The following is a 20,021-nucleotide window of genomic DNA, read 5'->3' as shown; positions in this document are numbered from 1 at the left end:
CAGAGGGGGCTTTCTTCTCTTGTTTTCCTTCCAGTGCTCAGCAGCAGACGAGACAACGCAAGTCAGAGCTGGCAAGGAAAAACCCAGACGTTGCTTTTTCTGTTCTGCTGCACAGGAGACCGAGCACTCTGACCTCTTCCCATTGATCGGCATCACACAGGCCTCATCATCTTGCTAATTAAAGGGGAGTGGAGGCGGAACGGGAGGCATGTGGCAAGGCGCTCCCTTCCCTAATCGAGCAGGCATCTCCAGTGACGGAGTGGGGCTGTCGGCTCAGGCTGCCCTGATGGTTAGCAGCCACTCCAGCAAAGTGGCTTCAGACGCAGGAAGAGGGAGCTTGAAGAGCTGTAGAAACCGTCCGGTCCTTTTAACAGAGCAAAAAGGGTTTGCATCTAGCAGGCCGCTCTCGGACACAAACACGGCCACAGGCAATGTTGATTCTTCACTGGCTATTATAGACAGGGCTAAGAGACGGGAAAAATCGGCACCAACATCCCATGAAATCTGCAGCAGTTTTCAAAAGGGCAATTGGAATGTACAAGGAAAGGCTAGAGCATATGCGGGCCTTTTTTGTTTAGGGGGGGGAAAGAGAGAGAGATGATAAGAGGTTTATAAAATGGTCCTCCCTCAGTTTTAATAGAAGAGCTCAGGGCCACCCCAGTCAAGAATAGACGAAAAGAAGTACTTCTTCACACAAAGCATAATTGACTTGTGGAATTAGTTATTATGGGACGATGTCGTGATGGCCACATTCAAATGGCTCTGGAAAATGGTGAGTCAGGGTTTCTCAAGCTTGAGTCCCCAGATGCTGGTGGAGGAGTGTACGGCTCCTGTCATCCCCTAGCCACTTCAGGCATTGTGACTGGGGATGAAGGGAATTGTAGTCCAACACATGGGGACCCAAGTTTGAGAACTCCTGGATTAGACACATGTATAGATGACAGGCCTATTGAGTTTTATAAGCAATGACAGCTGGATGAAACTTCCATATTCAGAGGCAGCATACCTTTCAGTATCAGATACTGGGGATAATCAACAGGGGAGGGCGGCTGTCTCTATTCCTGCTTTTGAGCTTTGCAGAAGCAAGGCAGTTCTGATGTGTCAAGTATTATGCATCCATTGTACAAAGATGCATATGTTCTCCTGTTTTGCAGAAGGTTATGCTCTGCTACTCATGGGGAGGAAAAAAGAGCTCTATATGACCATACTGGAAATCCTACTCACTCCCCTCCTCTGAGATTTCTCTAGGTGTTAAGCACACATTTTCAAGCCTATAATTGCAGCCTTACAGACGATAAATGTTTATTTCAAAATGAGAGCTCTGGACCAATATTTAAAAGGGCAATTAAAATGAAGAGATTTCTGATGCTCAGGATGCTGGATTCAGTTTTTGCATTTGTGCTGCAATTGGGGGAAAACATTTCATCCATATGTATGTGTGTGTGTGTAGATGGATGGATGGATGGATGGATAGACACCACACACTGTTTCAGGTTTGTAGCCTCACATGAGTGTATGCAGTTCCCTCCTACAGAGTCAGACTATTGGTCCCTCAATATCAGTATTAGCTACACTGACTAGCAGTGGCTCTCCATGGTTTCAGACAGGGGTTTTTCCCAGCAATACCTAGCAATGCTGGGGATTGAATCTGAGACCATATGCAAGTAAAGCATGAACTCTACTACTACAGCCTCTCTCTCCCCCCACCCCCGGTCTCCTGGTCAAGACATTAAATCTCAGGGCAGCAAGCCAGCTGTCGAGGGGCCAGCCCATTTTTTTTGATCAATCCATTTAGTAAATCAGTTAACCCTGAGGCTTTAACATGCTTGGAAAAGTTTGAATGTATAGTAATGTTACTCAACCTTCATCTTGTATCAGTGGGAAACAGCCCCTGATGAAGCACCTTGCGAAACAGCTATTTATCCCGGGATGGCTGTAGTGTACTCTCCCTTGTTTGATTTGTCATCTACCATCATTCATCACAGAGCATGTCGCGTGCTTTTTTCTGAATTAAGGACTTATGATCCGAACTGCATGTACTTACAACATTTCACAGAGCATGTTGCTTGCTTTTTTCTGACTTGGGGACTTATGACCGGAACTGTATGTACTTATCACATTTCCTTATCCTGAAGACATCTTGGATTCTGCCTGGATACCTATATATATCATTTATCAGTTTTCTATTCTTTGTCGTTTTGTACATTTATTGGTCCTGTATGTTGTTTTCCATGTTATTTAATTTTTGTATGTGTTATAAGTGTCTTACAATTGGCCAGGCGGCTTTGTCAATTTCATAAGGGTGATCTTCTATATACGTATTAGGAAGGAGGTGATTGGCTGACTTTGCAAGCAGAAGCACCTGACTGGGCAGTGGGGATTCCATATGCAGATAGGGAGAAGGAGCCTGTGAGAGCAGAAGCATGATGGTGATTGGGCAGTGGGGATTCCCTATGCAGATAAGGAGGAGGGGCCTGTGATGGTTAAGGTCAGTTGGAATGCAGCTGTTACTGGTCGGGAGATGTTCTGGATATAGAAGGAGAGCAGGCAGGGGTCTGCAAAAAGACAGGTCCTGAGGGAGGAAAGAGCCCCTTCAGGAGAAGGAGGATGCCGTTGTGTAAAAGTACAAAATCTGTTAACTCAGGGAGGGAGGGAGAAAAAACAGGAAGGGAGGGGGAAGAAAGAAAGAGTGGAGAAGAGCGAGTGGAAGCAGAGGCGTAACTAGGGAAAACGGCGCCCGGGGCAAGCACTGAAATTGCACCCCCCCACCGTGCCCCCCCCCCCGCCCCCACAGCATACATCTGACTGACACACATGTTTCAGAAAACTTTTATTTTAAAAATTTTAAAAAATACAAAAATTACCAAAAATTTCAAAATGCGATAAATAACCAAAAATACGGTAAATAACCAAAAATGCAAACTCTCCCTCCAAGTAGCCCAGAGTGGTGCACTACATACTTAGGTTTTTCCTCACAAGCAACAACCCTGTGGAGTTGGCCTGTATCTCAAAGAACAGAATTATGATGCAATGATTGATGATACACACCACATTATACTTAGGTTTTTCCTCACAAGCAACAGCCCTGTGGAGTTGGCCTGTATCTCAAACAACAGAATTATGATGCAATGATTGATGATACACACCACATTATACTTAGGTTTTTCCTCACAAGCAAGAGACAATCTCCAAAGGTCCTGGCATATAACCCCCTCCCCCATTTTTCTTGCCAAACTTTGTGTCTTTAGCAGGATACCACAGGCACTTGTTAAAGCTAACACTGCAGGTTTTTCTGAGATGGAGCTGTTATAGGAGCACTTCAGCGTAAACTGAGATCACAAGGCAAGCTTTCACAGTGCAAAAACGAGCATGCCAGCAAGCAGAGCTCATGGTAAAACTCTCTTGAAACACCTTGTAACAATGCACAGGCAGCTATGTTACACTGCTTGAGTCAACTCACACTGCTGTACTACCCAGGCTGTGGGAATTGACTCTCAGTTCCATATACATGCATGCATTTAAGATTGAGTGCCAAAGAATCTTTATGATTGTTTTTCTTTCTTTTGGGGTGGAGAGAGGAGCGTATAATGCAAACATTAACACCTGTTAGGCACCTGAGACCATAGTTGGGCTGCTAAATAAAAGCCTGATTCTTTAATATGGTTTTTTTTTTCCACATGTGGCTTCTGTAGTTTTTGCAACTCATTCTCACCCTGACACTTGGTCTGCTGCTTCTACCCGCCCGCTGCCGAATCCTTTCTTCCGTGCCGGGTGTCCGTGTGTGTCCTCGTCGTCCTGCCTACGCCTGCTGCAGTGCAGCCCCAGCCCCAGCAACCACGCTTTCCTCCGCGACCGCGACCGCGCCACCACGTGCAGGCAAACAGAGGAGGACGGACGCACCGCACGCATGCGCAGCACGACTTGGCACGCTGGCCGAGTCGCGCGTGTGTGTGCGTCACTGACTAGAGACCCTCTGGCTGGCAAGCCACTAGAGGGCCTCTTTCTGGCTGTTCTAGACTAAGCGAGCGACGGAGCGAGCGAGCCTCAGCCAAGGGCAGGCGCAGTGAGCAGCATGAAAGGCGCCCGCCGCAGCGCCCGCCGCCAAGCCAGGCCACTGACTGGCCACCAGCAAAGCAATGGGGGGGGGCGCGCGGGTGGCACGGAAGGGACCGCCGATGCACTCCCTTGACTGCTCCAGCGCTGCTGCACTGAGCAGGAGAAATTTGTATTAAATTAAAAAAAATTTTTTTTTTGGTTATGGCGGTGCCCCCCATGTGACCCGAAAAGATGGCGCCCGGGGCCTGCCCCCCTATAGTTATGCCTCTGAGTGGAAGAGAGAGAGAGAGAGAGAAAGAAGGGAGGGGGAAGAGAGACAGCAGGAAGGGCAAGGGACGGGCCTGAGCCTGTCAGCAGCCTGACAGGGGAATGAGTGGCCATGGCGGCATTGGCAGCAAGGAAGGGCCCAGGCAACCACTGCTGCTGTTTGGGGCTACCAAGGCCATTGGCGGAGGGAGGCAGGCAGGCAAGGGACGGGCCTGGGCCTGGGCCTGTCAGCGGCCTGAGGGGAATGAGCGGCCATGGTGGCGGCAGCAGCGAGGAACTACCCGGTCAATCACTGCTGCTGCTCCTGTGGGGAGGAGCAGGAGCAGGGCTTGGGTGAGGAGGTCTCTGGGGATAGCGGGCTGCAGCTTGGCTAACAGGCAGCAGCAATGCTGCAGCCATGACCAAGAAGGGTGAGGAGGATGGAAGCAACGGGATGGAGGAGGAGCAGGAGTGCAGACCAGGTGAGGGTGGTGAGATCTCTGAGGTGAGGGGAGCAATCAAGTACTAACGCGCAGATGCTCTAGAGCAGGGATTCTCAATGTTTGGGTCCCCAGATGTAATTGGACTTCAACTCCCATAATCCCCAACCAAAGGCCACAGGGGCTGGGGATTATGGGAGTTGAAGTCCAATAACATCTGAGGACCCACACGTTGAGAAACCCTGCTCTTGAGCGTGCAAGAGTTCCAGCACTGAAGTGGAGAGAAATAATGGCGGTGGCCAGGATGCAGAGGTGGAAGACCGGCAGGCGAAGCCCCTCCGGCCAGGAGAGGTGGGTGGATGGTGGGCGAAGCCCCGCCCGCCAGGAAGAGGAGGCGGTGGCAGGGAGAAATAATGGCGGTGGCGAGGAGGTGGGCAGACGGCGGGCAAAGCTCTACTAGCCGAGTGGAGGAGGTGGGAGGTGGTGGCGGGATGGCCTAGCCCTGGCTCGCCCAATGGGGAGAGCTGTGTGTGTGGGGAGTGAGCAAGTGAGCAGGGGGAGCGAGCGAGCGAGCTGCAGAGGGGAGAGCGAGCGAGCGAGCAGCGGGGGAGAGCGAGCGAGCGAGCAGCGGGGGAGAGCGAGCGAGCGAGCTGCAGGGGGGAGAGCGAGCGAGTGAGCAGCAGGGGAGAGCGAGGGAGCGAGCTGCAGGGGGAGAGCGAGGGAGCGAGCTGCGGGGGGGAGAGCGAGGGAGCGAGCTGCGGGGGGAGAGCGAGGGAGCGAGCTGCGGGGGGAGAGCGAGGGAGCGAGCTGCGGGGGGAGAGCGAGGGAGCGAGCTGCGGGGGGAGAGCGAGGGAGCGAGCTGCGGGGGGAGAGCGAGGGAGCGAGCTGCGGGGGAGAGCGAGGGAGCGAGCTGCGTGGGATGTTACAGGCTCAGTACACAACTGCACAGATGCTCTGTGCGGGGTCAGCTAGTTGTTACATATTCTACATCAGTTTGATTGTTTCCTCGTGTGTTGAGAGTTGGTTTATTCATTTTTTGTTCACGGGGGGTTTTTTTGCTCTCCTTTCTTGATTCCGTGAACCCCGTGTATTTTTTTTTGTCTTGATTCGATTACATGGTGTATAATACTGCAAATTAAAACTCATAACAAGATAATACACAACTAAACAAGCAAGATGCAGAGGAACTGGATATACAGCAAGAAACCCAGAATGATTACCTTTGATCATTTATAATTTAATTGATTGATTGATTCTTAAATTTATATACCGCCTTTCATTAAAGAATCCCAAGGCGGTTTACAGCAAAAATTTAAACACAAGATGGTAAAAAAGACACAATTAAAATATTAAGTGAAAAATATTAAACAAATCTGATTAAAAATTTAAAACAAAAGCATAAAAGCAATACAGAGTATAAAGAGCAGCAGCAGAGAATCAAATAAATGCCTGGGCAAAAAGCCAAGATTTTACATTCTTTCTAAAAGCTGTGATGGAGACCGAGGAGCGAATAGCCACCGGGAGAGCATTCCAGAGTCTGGGGGCAGCAACAGAGAAGGCCCTGTCCCGTGTGCACGACAACTGAGCCTCCTTCATTGTCAGCACCCGGAGCAGAGCCCCCTCAGATGACCTCGTCAAGCGAACAGTAACCCTTGGGAGCAGGCATCCTGGGCCCAAACTGTTAATGTTGGCTTGTATTCTCATAGCTATCATGCTGCCAACATTTCTGATATTGCTTTATGATGATCCGAAATGAGATAATCTTCCAGGGTATATATATATAGCAATCAAAGAGTCAGTTGGCCTATTTTTCATGGGATCCCATTCCCGGCCTCTGCCCCTTTCCTAAAAATTGAACCACCCCATTTCCCCTTTTTTGTGAGCCCGGAGATCAGTTAGCCAGGGCTTGAGCTCTCTGCTGTGTAGGGCTATACAATTTGACTGATCCATCCATTTTTAAAACTTCTGATCAGTTTAAAAGGCGGCCCAAATTAATCAAACTGCATACATCTTCCTATCTAGTCTAGAGTTAATTATTTTTCATAGGAAGCTGCCTTAGACTGAGTCAGATTGTTGATCCGCTAGCTCAGTGTCTATCTGAAGATGCCAGGGAGTGAACCTAGGACTTCCTGCCTGCCACTGAGCTATGGCCCCATCCCCATATATCTTGCAGCAGACAGCGCTCACACTCGAGAGGCAAATGGAGCCCAGAAGCATTCCTTAACCCAAACTTGGCGCTGGCATGATGCATGATAGGCTGGACCAGGACACAACATTTTGTAGAGAACTGTGTTTTCACAGGCTATATAGATTGACAGACAGAAGCCCCACTTCTTTAAAATCACCAAGTGCTTTTGCATAATGGTTCCTGCTGCAGTCGGGGCTACATTTGACGTGGCAGCCCTGTGCAGAATATATGTATGCAAAGATTCCAGTATTAGATGTATGCATGTGTTTGGAAGGAAGTCTGATTTGTAGGAAGCAAGATTAGGATGATAAGGTTGTGCACTGTAGGAGTTTGTGCAGAGCTGCACAACTTTGGACCTCCTGCAGATGCTGGACTACAACTCCCTTCATCCCTGACTGTTGAGCACTACAGCTGAGGATGATGGGAGTCCTAGTCCAAGCAGCTGGAAGGCTGGAGTTGTGCAACCCTGACTCGTGTATATGGTCTGAGAAAACCTGCCCAGGGTACCAATCCAGCCATGCTCTTGTATTGGAGGAGTTGAGCAACCAAAGTGATAGTGATGCATCTTTTTAGCCACCAGGGGGCACATTAAGCTAGGACCATGCAAACAAAAGCCCCATCTGCTCAGTAAATAGTTATTAAAAAGTAAGCTCAGCCCAGCAAATGGCTGTTTTGTGTTTCTGAAATGGTGTCAGGAGAGTCTACAACCTGCCACCCCCTCTGTAGACAGAAACAGAGCAGATACTGATCACAGATTCCCTAGGGCTTCAGCTGAATTAATCCTACATTACTTGCATTTCACGGCTACCATTGGTAGCATTATTGATTCCTACTCTTTCCAGTGCAACAAAGCTTATTAATGTCAGCATCTTTAAATGGAGCTGTGTCTAGCTGCATGAAAGGGACAGAGATTCCCAATGTTTCTGCCAGCATAAGCACTTAATTTTCCCGTTAGGCAGCTCTTAAAAGCAGAGGAACACAGGAGAGACCCTGCAACTCTACGAAGATTGTTGTTGAGGGACAGAAATGGCTGTGGGGCAGTAGATGTAGTTAAGAGACTGGTATTCAGGATTCAGTTACCAGGACTTTGAAAAAGTCTAAGCAGCTGAGCTGGACTCCTAGTTTCTATTTCCTGTTCTAGTGGCAAAGGGAACAGCAGTTAGATGCTATCTCTTCTTCCATACCTCTCTCCCATCAAAGCAAGGTAGTGTCATGTGGTGGGTATGGTAGAGACACTCAAAGCCCCTGGCACTGATATAGTCACAAAATCTGGCCAATGCCGTTCTTGGCGGCAGTATCAAGGCAGTGTGTGTGCGTGTGCATTCAGAGTGGGGCCTTCCCGATCCAACCTGAGTGGGATTTAAAAATTTATTGAGTGGACATCAAAAAACTTGTGAGCGCAAGCACATGTGCATGCCTTAAAGGGAACAGTGGAGCTGAGGCCCACCACTACTTCTGGAACGGACTTCCAAAGTCATAGGAAGCTGCCTTATACCAAGTCAGACTTGTAATACATCTAGCTCAGTATTGTCTACACCGACTAGCAGCAGCTCTCCAAGATGTCAGGCTAGGAGGGAGGGAACTTGGGACCTTCTGCATGCAAGTCAGGGCTCTTCTGCTGAGCTACTGCCCCATCCCCTCAAGGAATGTCTTACCGTGCTCACATGTAGTCGCCCATCTAAATGCAAACCAGGGCAGACCCTGCTTTAAAAAAGGGACAATTCATGTTTGCTACAGCAAATCCAGTTCTCCTTCCCCAAGACTAGCTTGCTTGGACATATGGGCCAAGCTCAATGTAGTTGGCTTTGACCTTTCCTTGTTGATGAAAGCCTCACTGAACCGAGTTTTTGTTCCATCCTTTGCATGCTTCTTTCACTACGTTCTTTCTGTTAATACTATGGCTGAAAACGTACAAGTCCATTTGTCTAGGGGCAAGCCACCTCCACTCCAGTCTGCATTCTCTCCTAACTGCAGAGCAGGGCTAATGCACGCAAAAGCATTCCAATTCAGCCCTGAACATTTCTATGAGGGGGTGGTCCAGGACATTCTGCTGCCTGAGATGCAGGACAGTAAGATCCTGTCCCCACTGCCGCCCCACACTTGCAGACAGGTGTTTTCAGGCCATGCTGCTGAGGCAGTGGTGGCAACACAACACACAAGTACTCACACTATGCCACCAAGCCTGGCAGAAGGGGACTTCAGCATGCTTTTACCACACGCTACACTGCTCCCCACAGCCGTGCCTGAGGCAGTTGCCTCAGAAGGGCCATCCCTGCCACTTGAACACATGAAGCTGCTTTTTACCAAGTCAGATCATTGGCTCACTCAGGTCAGAATTGTCTATACTTACTTGCAAGCAGGTGTCCCAAGCTTTGGAGTGGGGTCATTCCTAGCCCTACTGCGAGAGCACAAGAGGCTAAGTGTCCCACCACATTTAAAAGGCTCAGGCAAAATTGCTGCCTGGGAGAGGTTGAGGAGTCAGAACAAGTTGAAAGTGAGATTACTAGGTTAACCCAATACTTTTAACACCTTCTACATTTGAAAGCAAAAGTGATCCCCTTCAAACCTACATCAGACCAAAATTTTAATCATGCATTTAATACATTTATCCATGTGGCCATATTTGGTATAAACATATGCCCCTCTCTCTTCTCCGCTTTCCTTTTAAACATTTGGTGTTTCCACTCAGTATAAAGCTGCTCAATAAAGAATAGAGGCATTAGAAACCTAGCCATGGTGTAGAGGGAGATTGTACGTTTTACCCAAGTTTGTGGTTTGCACTGCTTTGCAGGAGGCATGTTAAAGTGTGTGAACATATCCTGGCGACATCAGGCTGTTCTGGTATTCATAGAGGGTGCAATGGCATGGAAGACTTGCACTGGTGGTGTTGCAAACAGGGCTAGAGCCTTCAGAGGCTCTTCCTTGAGAGAGAAGATAACATAGCCAGGTTTCAAGAGTGGAAACAATGCTACAGACCTTTAAGTGGTTTAAGTGTATAAGACTTATTCAGCTGAAGATTGCGCCTTCATTTTCAGAAGCAAGATAATGTCAAGTACTGGAAACAGAGAGGAGATGGCTGGTGGCTCAAAATAGGTAGGTACAGCGCATCAGAAGCTTGTTTCAACCATAGTCATCACTGGTCTTAGGACTACACCAAGCTGTTCAACAGTGAATGTTTCTAGAAACAGATTTGCTACAAAGCAATGGGTCCAATTTATAGATCAAGAGTGGGTAGGGTATTTAGCCCTACCCTGCCTTGTGTTTTTCCCTTCCCTCAGCTTCCAGATGTAAGCTTGCAACAAACGGGGACCAGCAGACAAAGGCATGCCATTACTTCCATCACGACTAAGGCCCTAAGTTCTTTTAGCCTCCCTAACATTTGAACACCAATACCAAAAACTGGATATTTTAAAAAAAGAATGCTTTACTACTCAGTTGGTTTCAGACATACAGGAGTATGGCATTAACTCTTCCCTTCATCTGGCCAGATTATCTGCTAGCCTTGAAGCCTTAGAAGGCAGCAGCATTACTTGAAGGAATGGGGTGCAACAGGAAGAAGCACTGTTGAAGTCTAAGACAACGCATAGTCCTGCTTCTGCAAAGGGGTTCCATTTGCAAATGAGGTGGGTGGCTACATGCCAGCAGGTTAACCTGTGAATGAGCAGGGCTGAAGTTTTTCTACTGAGTCTGTTCCAACTGGAAAGCAAACAGTTAAGGATGAATGAGAGAATCAGTGTTTCCCTACCCACCCCCAACACAGTATCTCCAGTGACTGTTGCTGGTGTCTATCTTATGTTTCTTTTTAGATTGTGAGCCCTTTGGGGACAGGGATCCATCTTATTTATTTATTACTCCTCTGTATACCGCCCTGAGCCATTATTGGAAGGGTGGTATAGAAAATCAATCAGTGCTTTCTACAACAATACATACATACACACAACACAGCATGATTTTCCTGTAATACCACTCTGCAGAACATGTTGGGAGAGTACCATGTTAGGATTAAGAGTCACAATAGCAGCTTCTAATACTTGGCAATGAGAATCCTTTTGCCAACCTTGGAATGCCAGCAATAGACTCCTCTTCCCTCCTTTAGCCCTAATCAAAACACCGACCACTTCACATCCGATCAGAAGTTTTAATGAACACTTTAAATATTTTGTGGACATGTTACGTGACTTCCCAGCTGCGACTGGAACAATATGAACCAATGGAGATTTTGATACAGGAGCCTCTGCAACTGTAGACTCACGAATGCTCTTCAGCTAGCTTCTCAGCTTTTGCCACAGCTTCCTCAATGGGTCCCACCATGTAGAAAGCCTGCTCTGGGAGGTGGTCATAATCTCCTGCAAAGAAGGGTACAAGAATTGAAGCAAAGCAGCAAGTTAGCATATTTATAAGAGAAGCATGTTGCCAGATGGTTCTCTTGCATGCTGTATATCCTAGCAAAGGGCACATGGCAACTCCCTATCTGACTGTAACCACCTGCAAGTTCATCAAGAGGGAATTTTACTGCATCCCACAACAATGCTTCCATGTATTTGGGTGCAAGTGTGTGAGACCCAGAAGTGGCTAAAGGCTACGCACCAATACATTCTGACTTAGTAAATGGTGGCTGTCATGACATCCGGAGAAGCTCCTTGATCCTCTGATGCCCTCTACTTTGGGCAGCAGGAACACCTAACATCCTACTGGAACGGGCAGCAACTAGGAGCTATTGCAAGACTGGAATACCTGTCAAAATCTGCTGGAAGCCCTTGATGGTTTCCTTCAGTGGCACCAGCTTGCCTGCATGGCCAGTGAAGACTTCAGCCACTTGGAAGGGCTGGGACAGAAATCTCTGAATCTTACGGGCTCGGGCCACAGTCAGCTTATCCTCTTCAGACAACTCATCCATACCCAGAATAGCAATGATGTCCTGGAGGGACTTGTAGTCCTAGAAAGAGGAAAACAGGCACGTAAGCAGACAGCAAGGCTGCCCTCCAGCAGACAGTCATGCACCAGCTCTTCCACATGTTGGCTTCTGGGCAGTCACTCAGACTAGCCTGAAAGCCCACAGATGGGAGAGGTTCCTTACTGCAGTGCTTAAAAATCCCTACCAAAAATGGCTTTATGCTTTTAGCCAGGGGTTATTTATAACCATGTTCTCCACCAGCCCACCTGTAGAATTTTCTGCACTCCACGGGCCACATCATAATGCTCCTGGCCTACAATATTGGGATCCATGATACGTGAGGTGGAGTCCAGAGGGTCCACTGCTGGATAAATGCCCAGTTCAGCAATTGCACGAGACAACACAGTCGTAGCATCCAAGTGGGCAAATGTAGTTGCAGGCGCTGGATCAGTCAGGTCATCAGCCGGCACATAGATGGCCTAGAAGAGAGAGACAGTTTACCATACAGCCATAGTAGGCATGTAGGTGGCTCCAATGCCCTTGCAGCTTTGCAGAGGCTTTTCATAAAAGAGAACAGCAGCCATGTTGGATCCTTACTGGGTGGGACCAGAGAGAAGGATGCAGGCAGTTTGCCTTTGTTCCAGAAATGAGTTACAAGTAGGTGACCACGGAACATAGCTTTGTGAGTAGTTTATCCTCCTCCTCTCAGAGAGACCTTACAGTTACCTGCACTGAGGTGATAGAGCCCTTGCGGGTTGTTGTGATCCTTTCCTGCATGGTACCCATATCAGTTGCTAGAGTAGGCTGGTACCCCACCGCTGAGGGGATTCTGCCTAGCAAGGCAGACACCTGGAAGAGAAAACAGAAATGATACCTGCAGTCCAATGCTAGTGTGGCTTGCAAGAACAAGCAGCATGCACTCCATTATTTGTATGCAAGGCAGAACAAGCTTCTGTACATGACGCAAGACCTAGAGGCTACTATACAGAGACAAGGGTAGCCAACAGGTGGTCTTCCTAGGCGTCTACTGGGTTGCAGAACATTTCCAGCCCAATCTTAGATATTATACTCAAAGACCCGGGAGGATCCCTTTTGGGGCTGCACACTCCAGTATACACCTTTTTAGACAGATATCCCTTCATTAGTCTACTATTATTATTCCATTTAGATGGGTTGATCAGTTTAAACCTTTAAAGACACCCACCACGTTCAACCTCACCTCAGATCCAGCCTGTGTGAAACGGAAAATGTTGTCGATGAAGAGCAGTACATCCTGACCCTCCTGGTCTCTGAAGTACTCCGCCACAGTCAACCCAGTTAGAGCAACCCTGGCACGAGCACCTGGTGGCTCATTCATCTGTCCATAAACAAGGGCGACCTGAGAAATAAGAGATGGATGAGACTTTGAACACCACAGCATTGTAATTTCTAAATATCTACTATGGGATTACAGATTCATTACACCAAGATTACTGCATCAATACAAACCAGAAAGTGTGCCATTTCTCACGGTTTCTATTCTAGCTAGTTTTCACAAAGCTTCAGAAAACAGCATCCATTCACTCTCCTTCCACACCAACTTATGACAGCATGGAGCTAGGGCTCACAAAATAGAGATACTGTTTTACACTGAATGGCAAAATCAGCAGATTTGTTCCAACAAGGCAAGTTCTTCAGTTCCTATTTCTTAGTCCTGATAATATGGCAACTACTGTCAAGACTGGAGGGATTCAGAAGTCTACAGACACCAGCCTGAAGCAGAACCACTAGGGACAAGCTAAAGTACTTCAGGTCTTCAAGCTTGAGGCTTAAAGCCAACCAATATTGCACTTCCAGGGTCTAAGGAACAGTCCCTTGCCAGTTGGCTAACCAGCCCAGCCCACTTGCCTTAGATGTGGTATCCTTCAAATTGATGACTCCAGATTCAATCATTTCATGATACAAATCATTTCCCTCACGGGTTCGTTCTCCAACACCAGCAAACACCGAGTAACCACCATGGGCTTTGGCAACATTGTTGATCAGCTCCATGATCAATACAGTCTTGCCGACACCAGCACCACCAAAGAGACCTGGAGAGAAAGCCTGTTTAGTGCCCCAGTCTTATTATGCTTCCTCCATCATGACTCCCTGCTTTCCTTCTCAGAATCAAAAATTGCTTCAGCAGTCTCAGAAGAACGAAAGTCACAAGTTTACTCATCAGTGAAGGAAACAAGCCAGTCAACTCAGTGGCATATGAAGTTAATTATCAACGAACAGGAAGCCAGGTAGCTGGAGAGGGAGCTTGGGACATGTAGTCATGAACCTTCTACCCCAGACTGGTTTTTATTCTACGTGGGCCCTCTCATAGCTTACCAATTTTGCCACCCTTGGCATAAGGTGCAAGGAGATCCACAACTTTAATGCCTGTGACAAGGATTTCCTGTTCAACACTCATCTCAACAAACTCTGGTGCTTCAGCATGAATAGCAGCAAACCTGCAAGAGACAGAGAGCCTTGTGTTAAGCAGCCATCTTACACATGCATCAAGTGTTTATTTTTACATTTATATCCCACTCTTCCTCCAAGAAGCCCAGAGCGGTGTACTACATACTTGAGTTTCTCCTCACAACAACTCTGTGAAGTAGGTTAGGCTGAGAGAGAAGTGACTGGCCCAGAGTCACCCAGCAAGTCTCATGGCTGAATGGGGAGTTGAACTCAGGACTCCCCGGTCCTAGTCCAGCACTCTAACCACTACACCATGCTGTTTGCAAGCCATTCTTGGCTATGCAGTGCTAAACACTATAGAACAGTATCATATGAACCCTGTGGAAGTATAAACATGTGTTTTTAGTTGCTTATGCTAATGTGCAATGCTACCATATGTAAATACACCAATTTGATTTTTTTAAAGCATCAAATAGAGTGCTGTGTTTGTTCTTAGCCAGGATCCAAGAACAGGAGGGACACAGCGATCTACAAAGGAGTTTTAATGCAATGCTACATGTTCTCTGCAGATCTCACAGAAATGGCAATAGAATTACAAGACACCATTCTATCATGCGTAAGAGCAAGATTTTAATTACACCAGTTCTTTCAGACTCTTAAGCTATAGAGTGCTATATTATCTAAACTTAATAGCCAAAATTACTTGGAACAATTTCATAAAACTCAAGTTAAGCCAGTTAATGTGTTTTTGCCACCATGCAAGGGGCAATGATTGCCCATTGTTTATTCCTCACTTACTGTTTGGTCGTTATTGGGCCTCTTTCATCGATTGGCTCTCCAATCACATTCATGATTCTACCAAGAGTCTCAGGTCCTACAGGAATTCTGATGGGTGCACCAGAGTCCAAAACCTTCTGGCCTCTCACCAAGCCTTCAGTACCATCCATAGCAATGGTACGAACAGTATTCTCACCTGCAACCAAGGAGACATTACAGAAGATGCCCCTTCCACTAGATAAATATCTAAACAGTGGAACTACATTTCAGAAGAGCAGTTTCCCCTACCATTCCCTCTAAGGTGTGCTCAGGCTCACAAGTTTTTGGATGTGTGCTCAGTTCACTTTGGATCCTGCTCAGATTGAATCAGGAAGGCCACATTCTGAATATATGTGCACACACATTGCCTTGAAACTGCCGCCCAGAACAAAACTCATTCTGCACAGAAATGAAAAAAATTAGAGGGACCACTGGTTTCCCCCTCCAGTGTTCATTCCAAATGGTCAAGCCAAGTATTAAAAACAAGATGGAGCTTCTACTCAAGGACGGCATAGTTGATCTGTCCACTTTTAAAATCCAAGTTAAAATTTCAGTTTTCCAAGTCTTATCAAAACTGTCAGGCTACATAAAGTAAGTGGCCTCAGGGTCTTTTGCGTTCACCTGAAGTTTCAGGTCAGGTCTGCTGGAGACTGATAAGCAATCAAGAGACTGGGTCACAAGACTGATCAATACTGCTAGTCCACAGTCTTGTAGGCTAGCAATGCTACTATGTTCCAGTTAGCAGCCAATTAAGTTTCCTTCTCAGATCATAATTATGGCTTCAGTAAGTTCAGAAGAACGAAAGTCATTTTTACTGATCATCAAGGAAGGAAGTGTTGGCTATCTAGTTATGCTTTATATGTACTGATGACACTCACCTAAGTGTTGTGCCACCTCCAGCACCAGCCGTGTATCCCTGCCTTGCACCTCAAGGGCATTGAGGATTGGTGGCAGGTCCTCATCAAACTGAACATCCACCACGGCACCAATGACTGCCACAATGCGGCCAGTGGTGACTCCTGCTTTGGCTGCAGGAGATGTCTGTGCAGCATAATTCCGGCCTAGGAAACAAAAAAGAACCGTAATCAATCAGTGCTGGCCATAACTTATCTTCACTCTGCCTACCCCACCAGCCTACAAGGTGAGCAGATAAGAGCTTAATAAGCTTCCTCCTTTTGGCCTCGAGCCCACTCAAGTCTGAAGAAGTAGCTCCAGAGTGTGAACTTTAGTTCCAACACACTGAGCTTATCAGATACAGAAGACCATCTAGGATGTCTGAGCCAGATGGAGTAGGTGTTCACAGATTGCTGCCAGTCTCCCTCACCTCTTCAGAACATACAGCTTCAGAGCAGATGCCTAACCTCCTCATGTGGAAGCCCTTATTTATCTTGGTCCACTACAGCAATGTGCAGACTTCCTACTGTCAATGAGCCCCCTTGATACATTCGTCCAATGGAACTCCAGAACTATAGTCCCATTCGAACTTACAACCTGTGTAACATGTACACATGATTGGCCGCACATGCTGCTGTATTCAAAAGGGATGTGCAACTCACATATTACAATCTGTATTCTACATTTGAGGGGGCCAGCTCCCATGTCAACTTTTAAAACAGACATGTACACAAAGTGTGTATAAACATGTAAATAACTCTACCGCAGAAAGTTTCAGGATTTCCCAAGTCATGTTCACACAAGGCACCAGCTAGGTCTTGAATGTTTACACCACTCTCGGAGTCAAGCATTTCCAGGGAAGATCAGTAGTGGAGAGTACTATCTCTGAAGGAAGCTTCACCACTATTACTAGTATTCTCAGAAGGACTCCCTCCCAACTCCCTAGAACACCACAGGCCTGGCAAGACCCCTAACTCTTTGTCCTCCGGGCTGTTAGCCCATGAAGACTTGCCCAGAAACCCTACCTCACCTACAAGCCAATGCCAGCTTCCAGTTACAAGCTAGGGGCCTTCTACCCACAGAATCCATATGCAGGCCAGGTGACACGCGTAAGTTCTCATCCAGACGCCGGCTTTACATAAGAAGTTACTCGACACGACATCTCGTGTGTGGAGGACTCTTCAGGAAGGGAGCGATGCTTATGAGCCCTGGCAAACGCAGAGAGCCCCGATCCTCCCCGCGATCCATGAAGGGGGCGGCCCCTCCCCCTCCGAGGACCTTCCCTCTCGAGCCCCCTGGAGACACTCACGGGCTTCTTCCCCCCCCCCCCACCGGCCCCCGCCCGCCATGGAGAGCCACTCCGCGCCCCCTTCCCTTTTCTTCCCTTCCCTTCCGTCCAAGGCCGCCCAGCGAGCGAGGCTGCGGCCGGGCTCTGCCCAGCCCAGCAGCCCTCCCACCTCGACACACGCCACGCTGTTTATCCTACCTGCCAACCTGCCCCGATTTCCCGTTCAGCTGGATGGGGAGATGGGGACATGTCGGCAGGTGCGATTTATCCTGCTTCGGAGTCCGAAAGCTAGCGGGCTCGCTGCGGCGGGGCGCAAGATGGCAGCCGGAGCCCCACGCGAGGGAGGCCTTGGCGGGCCCTGCACCAGCGGCAGCCGCCGCCTCCTCCTGCGTTTGGCTCCCGGGGAGACCGAGGAAAGAGGCGGCTGCCGCCGCCACCGCCGCCTGGAGAGGGGCCTGCTCCGGGGCAAGAAGCGCGACTCCACCGCGAGCACAGCCAGGCCATGAGAGAGGACGGGGCTCGACTGGGGGGAGGCGCCGCAGGCCGCCGCCGCCCCCCAAGCCCCCCCAGCAGGCCGAGGCCCCCCTACCACCACCACCAGGCCCCAAGGTGACCCCGCCCTCGGGCAGCTTTTCTCCCCCCCGCAGCCACCACTCACGGGCCTCAGCGGCTGCCGCAGCACCGCTCCGGAGCAACCGCAGGTCCTGGAGCGGGCTCGATGCGCTCCGCAACCCCCGCAGCAGCGAGGAGGCCGAAGAGGCGCAGCAGCGACCCGCGAACCCCAACATGGCGGCCACCGGCTGACTGAAAGCGCGCTCCTGCCGCCAGCCTTGATCTGCTCCGCCTGAAGGGCGGGCGCGTAAGAACGGACTCCGCTATTGGGTAGGAGGGTTCGACTCTCCCAAGCCTATTGGATAATATCTTTTGTCACTCACCTGCTGGCGGAAACACTGGTTGTAAAGGCCTCGACGTCGCTCAGGAGAAAGGGGAGCAGCCATAGGACGACGTGACCGCTCCTCCCCCGCCCCCCGCATCTCCCCCAGTGGGTATCTCTTCTGCTCTTCTTCCCCGAAAGCTACTGGATAGTCTTTAAGCCTTTCAGGGGAAACTATCTTGATAATTGGCTAGCAGGGGGGGAAACTCCTCCCTTTCGCGAACGGTACCCGGGCATAAATGTTAAGGTCGCCGTGCTTACCCAACGACGAGGCAGAAGTGAGCGCACGTGTCCTAGGTTTGTCCTTGCTGCCTGCAAATTGGTAGTTTTCAGCGCATGGAAGCATAGAGCGGCCCAAGGCCAAAATGGAGCAAGGAGGAATTGACAAAAGGGATCGACGACGTTCTAGATTTCACTAAAAAATTAAGCACGGAATAAATGCTCGTTAATTTGCGAATAAGGCTGTAAACACTATTAAGCCCACTGCTTTCAATGAACTAAGCACACCTAGCTTGGTGCACTACATCGACTTCACTAGTGCTTACCGTCGCGTGGACATGCATTAGAAACTTCAATCTTATGCATACTTAGGAGGAAGTAATTTTGCGAAGAATCGCGCTGAACGGATACTCAGATGTGCCTTGGATTTTCTCCTCTCATTGGATTTTCTCTCAAAACGGGCTTGTAGTTTGCAAGCATTTCTCTTGCCTCACAAAATGACCATACGGTCTCCCTTCACTCATTGCTAGTTGATATCCAGAACGAGTTTATGTGTTTTGAAAAATCGTGTATTAATATCTCCAGCACTGAAGCATTCTCATGTTTTTCGATTTAAGTTATTTTCGTAGAAATCTGACAGTGAGCTGAAAAAATAGCTTGTTAGTTTCTTCATAATTAAGTGAAAGTTTGGACTTGGTCTCAAAAAGTGTCAAAGTGGGTTGGAAGATATCATTCCCTGTGCTTTTCCAATGGGGTTTTTCTGCATTTTCTAGCAATTTAATCAATTTTTCCATGATTTTTTATTTTTCTGGTAGTCTGGACGTGGTCTGGAAGTACCTGCCTGTGAAAATGGCATGTTTATCTTTCCTGGTTTGATTTGTGAGTTTCAGTTTAGTGCCTGAGTGAAGCCCAAGCAACATTTTATATTTTTAATATTTCCATACATGATTATGCGTATGGGAAGGCTTTCCTTTTTAGAAATAAATTTTAACTTGGAAGAGATATGTTAATTTATGTATCAATCATTTTCACTTCAAGAAACAAATGATTTATTTATTTTATTTTTACATTTATATTCTGCTCTTCCTCCAAGGAGCCCTGAGCGGTGTACTACATACTTGAGTTTCTCCTCACAACAACCCTGTGAAGTAGGTTAGAGAGAAGTGACTGGCCCAAAGTCACCCAGCAAGTATCATGGCTGAATGGGGATTTGAACTCGGGTCTCCCAGTCCTAGTCCAGCACTCTAACCACTACACCACTCTGGCTCTCAAAATGTATCTGACTGAACTGAATGCAAAAGAAAGAAAAGCTAGAGCAACCTAGTAGAGCTGACAGCTTTTTTTCTTACGGGGTTGCTGTGGTTTTCCCCAATGAGTGGCAGACACAAATTCCGCTGGTAAAGTATTCCTCAATATGAATTTCTTCAATTCATACATCCATTAAAGGGAGATTTTCCAAACCTTTGATACATAGGTTATAGGAGTTTATTTATTAAATTGGTGGTACACTTACACTCAGACTGACACATATTTTCTTGATCAATTTGAAATTATGGGCAGGCATCTTATTTGAAACTGCAGGATAGTGAAGGGAGAGTGAATGACCATTTTGTGGTGCA

At 47.9% G+C, this 20,021-nt stretch overlaps 1 protein-coding gene, 1 long non-coding RNA gene and 2 other non-coding genes across 4 annotated transcripts; 1 reads left to right on the top strand and 3 right to left on the bottom strand.

Moving 5' to 3' along the window:
- The first annotated feature begins 2,510 nt into the window (after positions 1-2,510).
- Positions 2,511-4,258, top strand: LOC128345231 (uncharacterized). Its single transcript, XR_008316322.1, has 2 exons — positions 2,511-2,623; positions 3,693-4,258. It is a non-coding gene; the product is annotated as an uncharacterized LOC128345231 (long non-coding RNA).
- A 6,796-nt stretch (positions 4,259-11,054) lies between these two features.
- On the bottom strand, positions 11,055-18,087 carry ATP5F1B (ATP synthase F1 subunit beta). Its single transcript, XM_053296849.1, has 10 exons — positions 17,908-18,087; positions 15,946-16,128; positions 15,050-15,224; positions 14,180-14,301; positions 13,712-13,896; positions 13,044-13,202; positions 12,551-12,673; positions 12,091-12,303; positions 11,665-11,866; positions 11,055-11,276 (listed from the first exon to the last, which is right to left on the bottom strand). The coding sequence occupies exons 1-10, from the start codon at positions 18,035-18,037 to the stop codon at positions 11,179-11,181; spliced, it is 1,590 nt and encodes a 529-aa protein (XP_053152824.1). The 5' UTR covers positions 18,038-18,087; the 3' UTR covers positions 11,055-11,178.
- Positions 13,962-14,033, bottom strand: LOC128348409 (small nucleolar RNA SNORD59). The gene has a single exon (XR_008318132.1). It is a non-coding gene; the product is annotated as a small nucleolar RNA SNORD59 (small nucleolar RNA).
- LOC128348410 (small nucleolar RNA SNORD59) lies at positions 15,825-15,898 on the bottom strand. Its single transcript, XR_008318133.1, has one exon. It is a non-coding gene; the product is annotated as a small nucleolar RNA SNORD59 (small nucleolar RNA).
- Positions 18,088-20,021: the final 1,934 nt, after the last annotated feature.

This window comes from Hemicordylus capensis, chromosome 2, assembly GCF_027244095.1.
Source record: "Hemicordylus capensis ecotype Gifberg chromosome 2, rHemCap1.1.pri, whole genome shotgun sequence".
Lineage (NCBI taxonomy): Eukaryota > Metazoa > Chordata > Lepidosauria > Squamata > Cordylidae > Hemicordylus > Hemicordylus capensis.
Note: the sequence above shows the minus strand (reverse complement) of the source record. Positions and strands in the feature narration are given on the sequence as shown.

Excerpts from the sequence above, each read along its gene's own strand:
- ATP5F1B (XM_053296849.1), bottom strand. The coding sequence starts at position 18,037 with ATGTTGGGGTTCGCGGGTCGCTGCTGCGCCTCTTCGGCCTCCTCGCTG. Across the intron at positions 16,129-17,907 it reads TGCGGCAGCCGCTGAGGCCC|GCCGGAATTATGCTGCACAG; the intron begins GTGAGTGGTGGC and ends TTTGTTTCCTAG. Across the intron at positions 15,225-15,945 it reads GGAGGTGGCACAACACTTAG|GTGAGAATACTGTTCGTACC; the intron begins GTGAGTGTCATC and ends CCTTGGTTGCAG.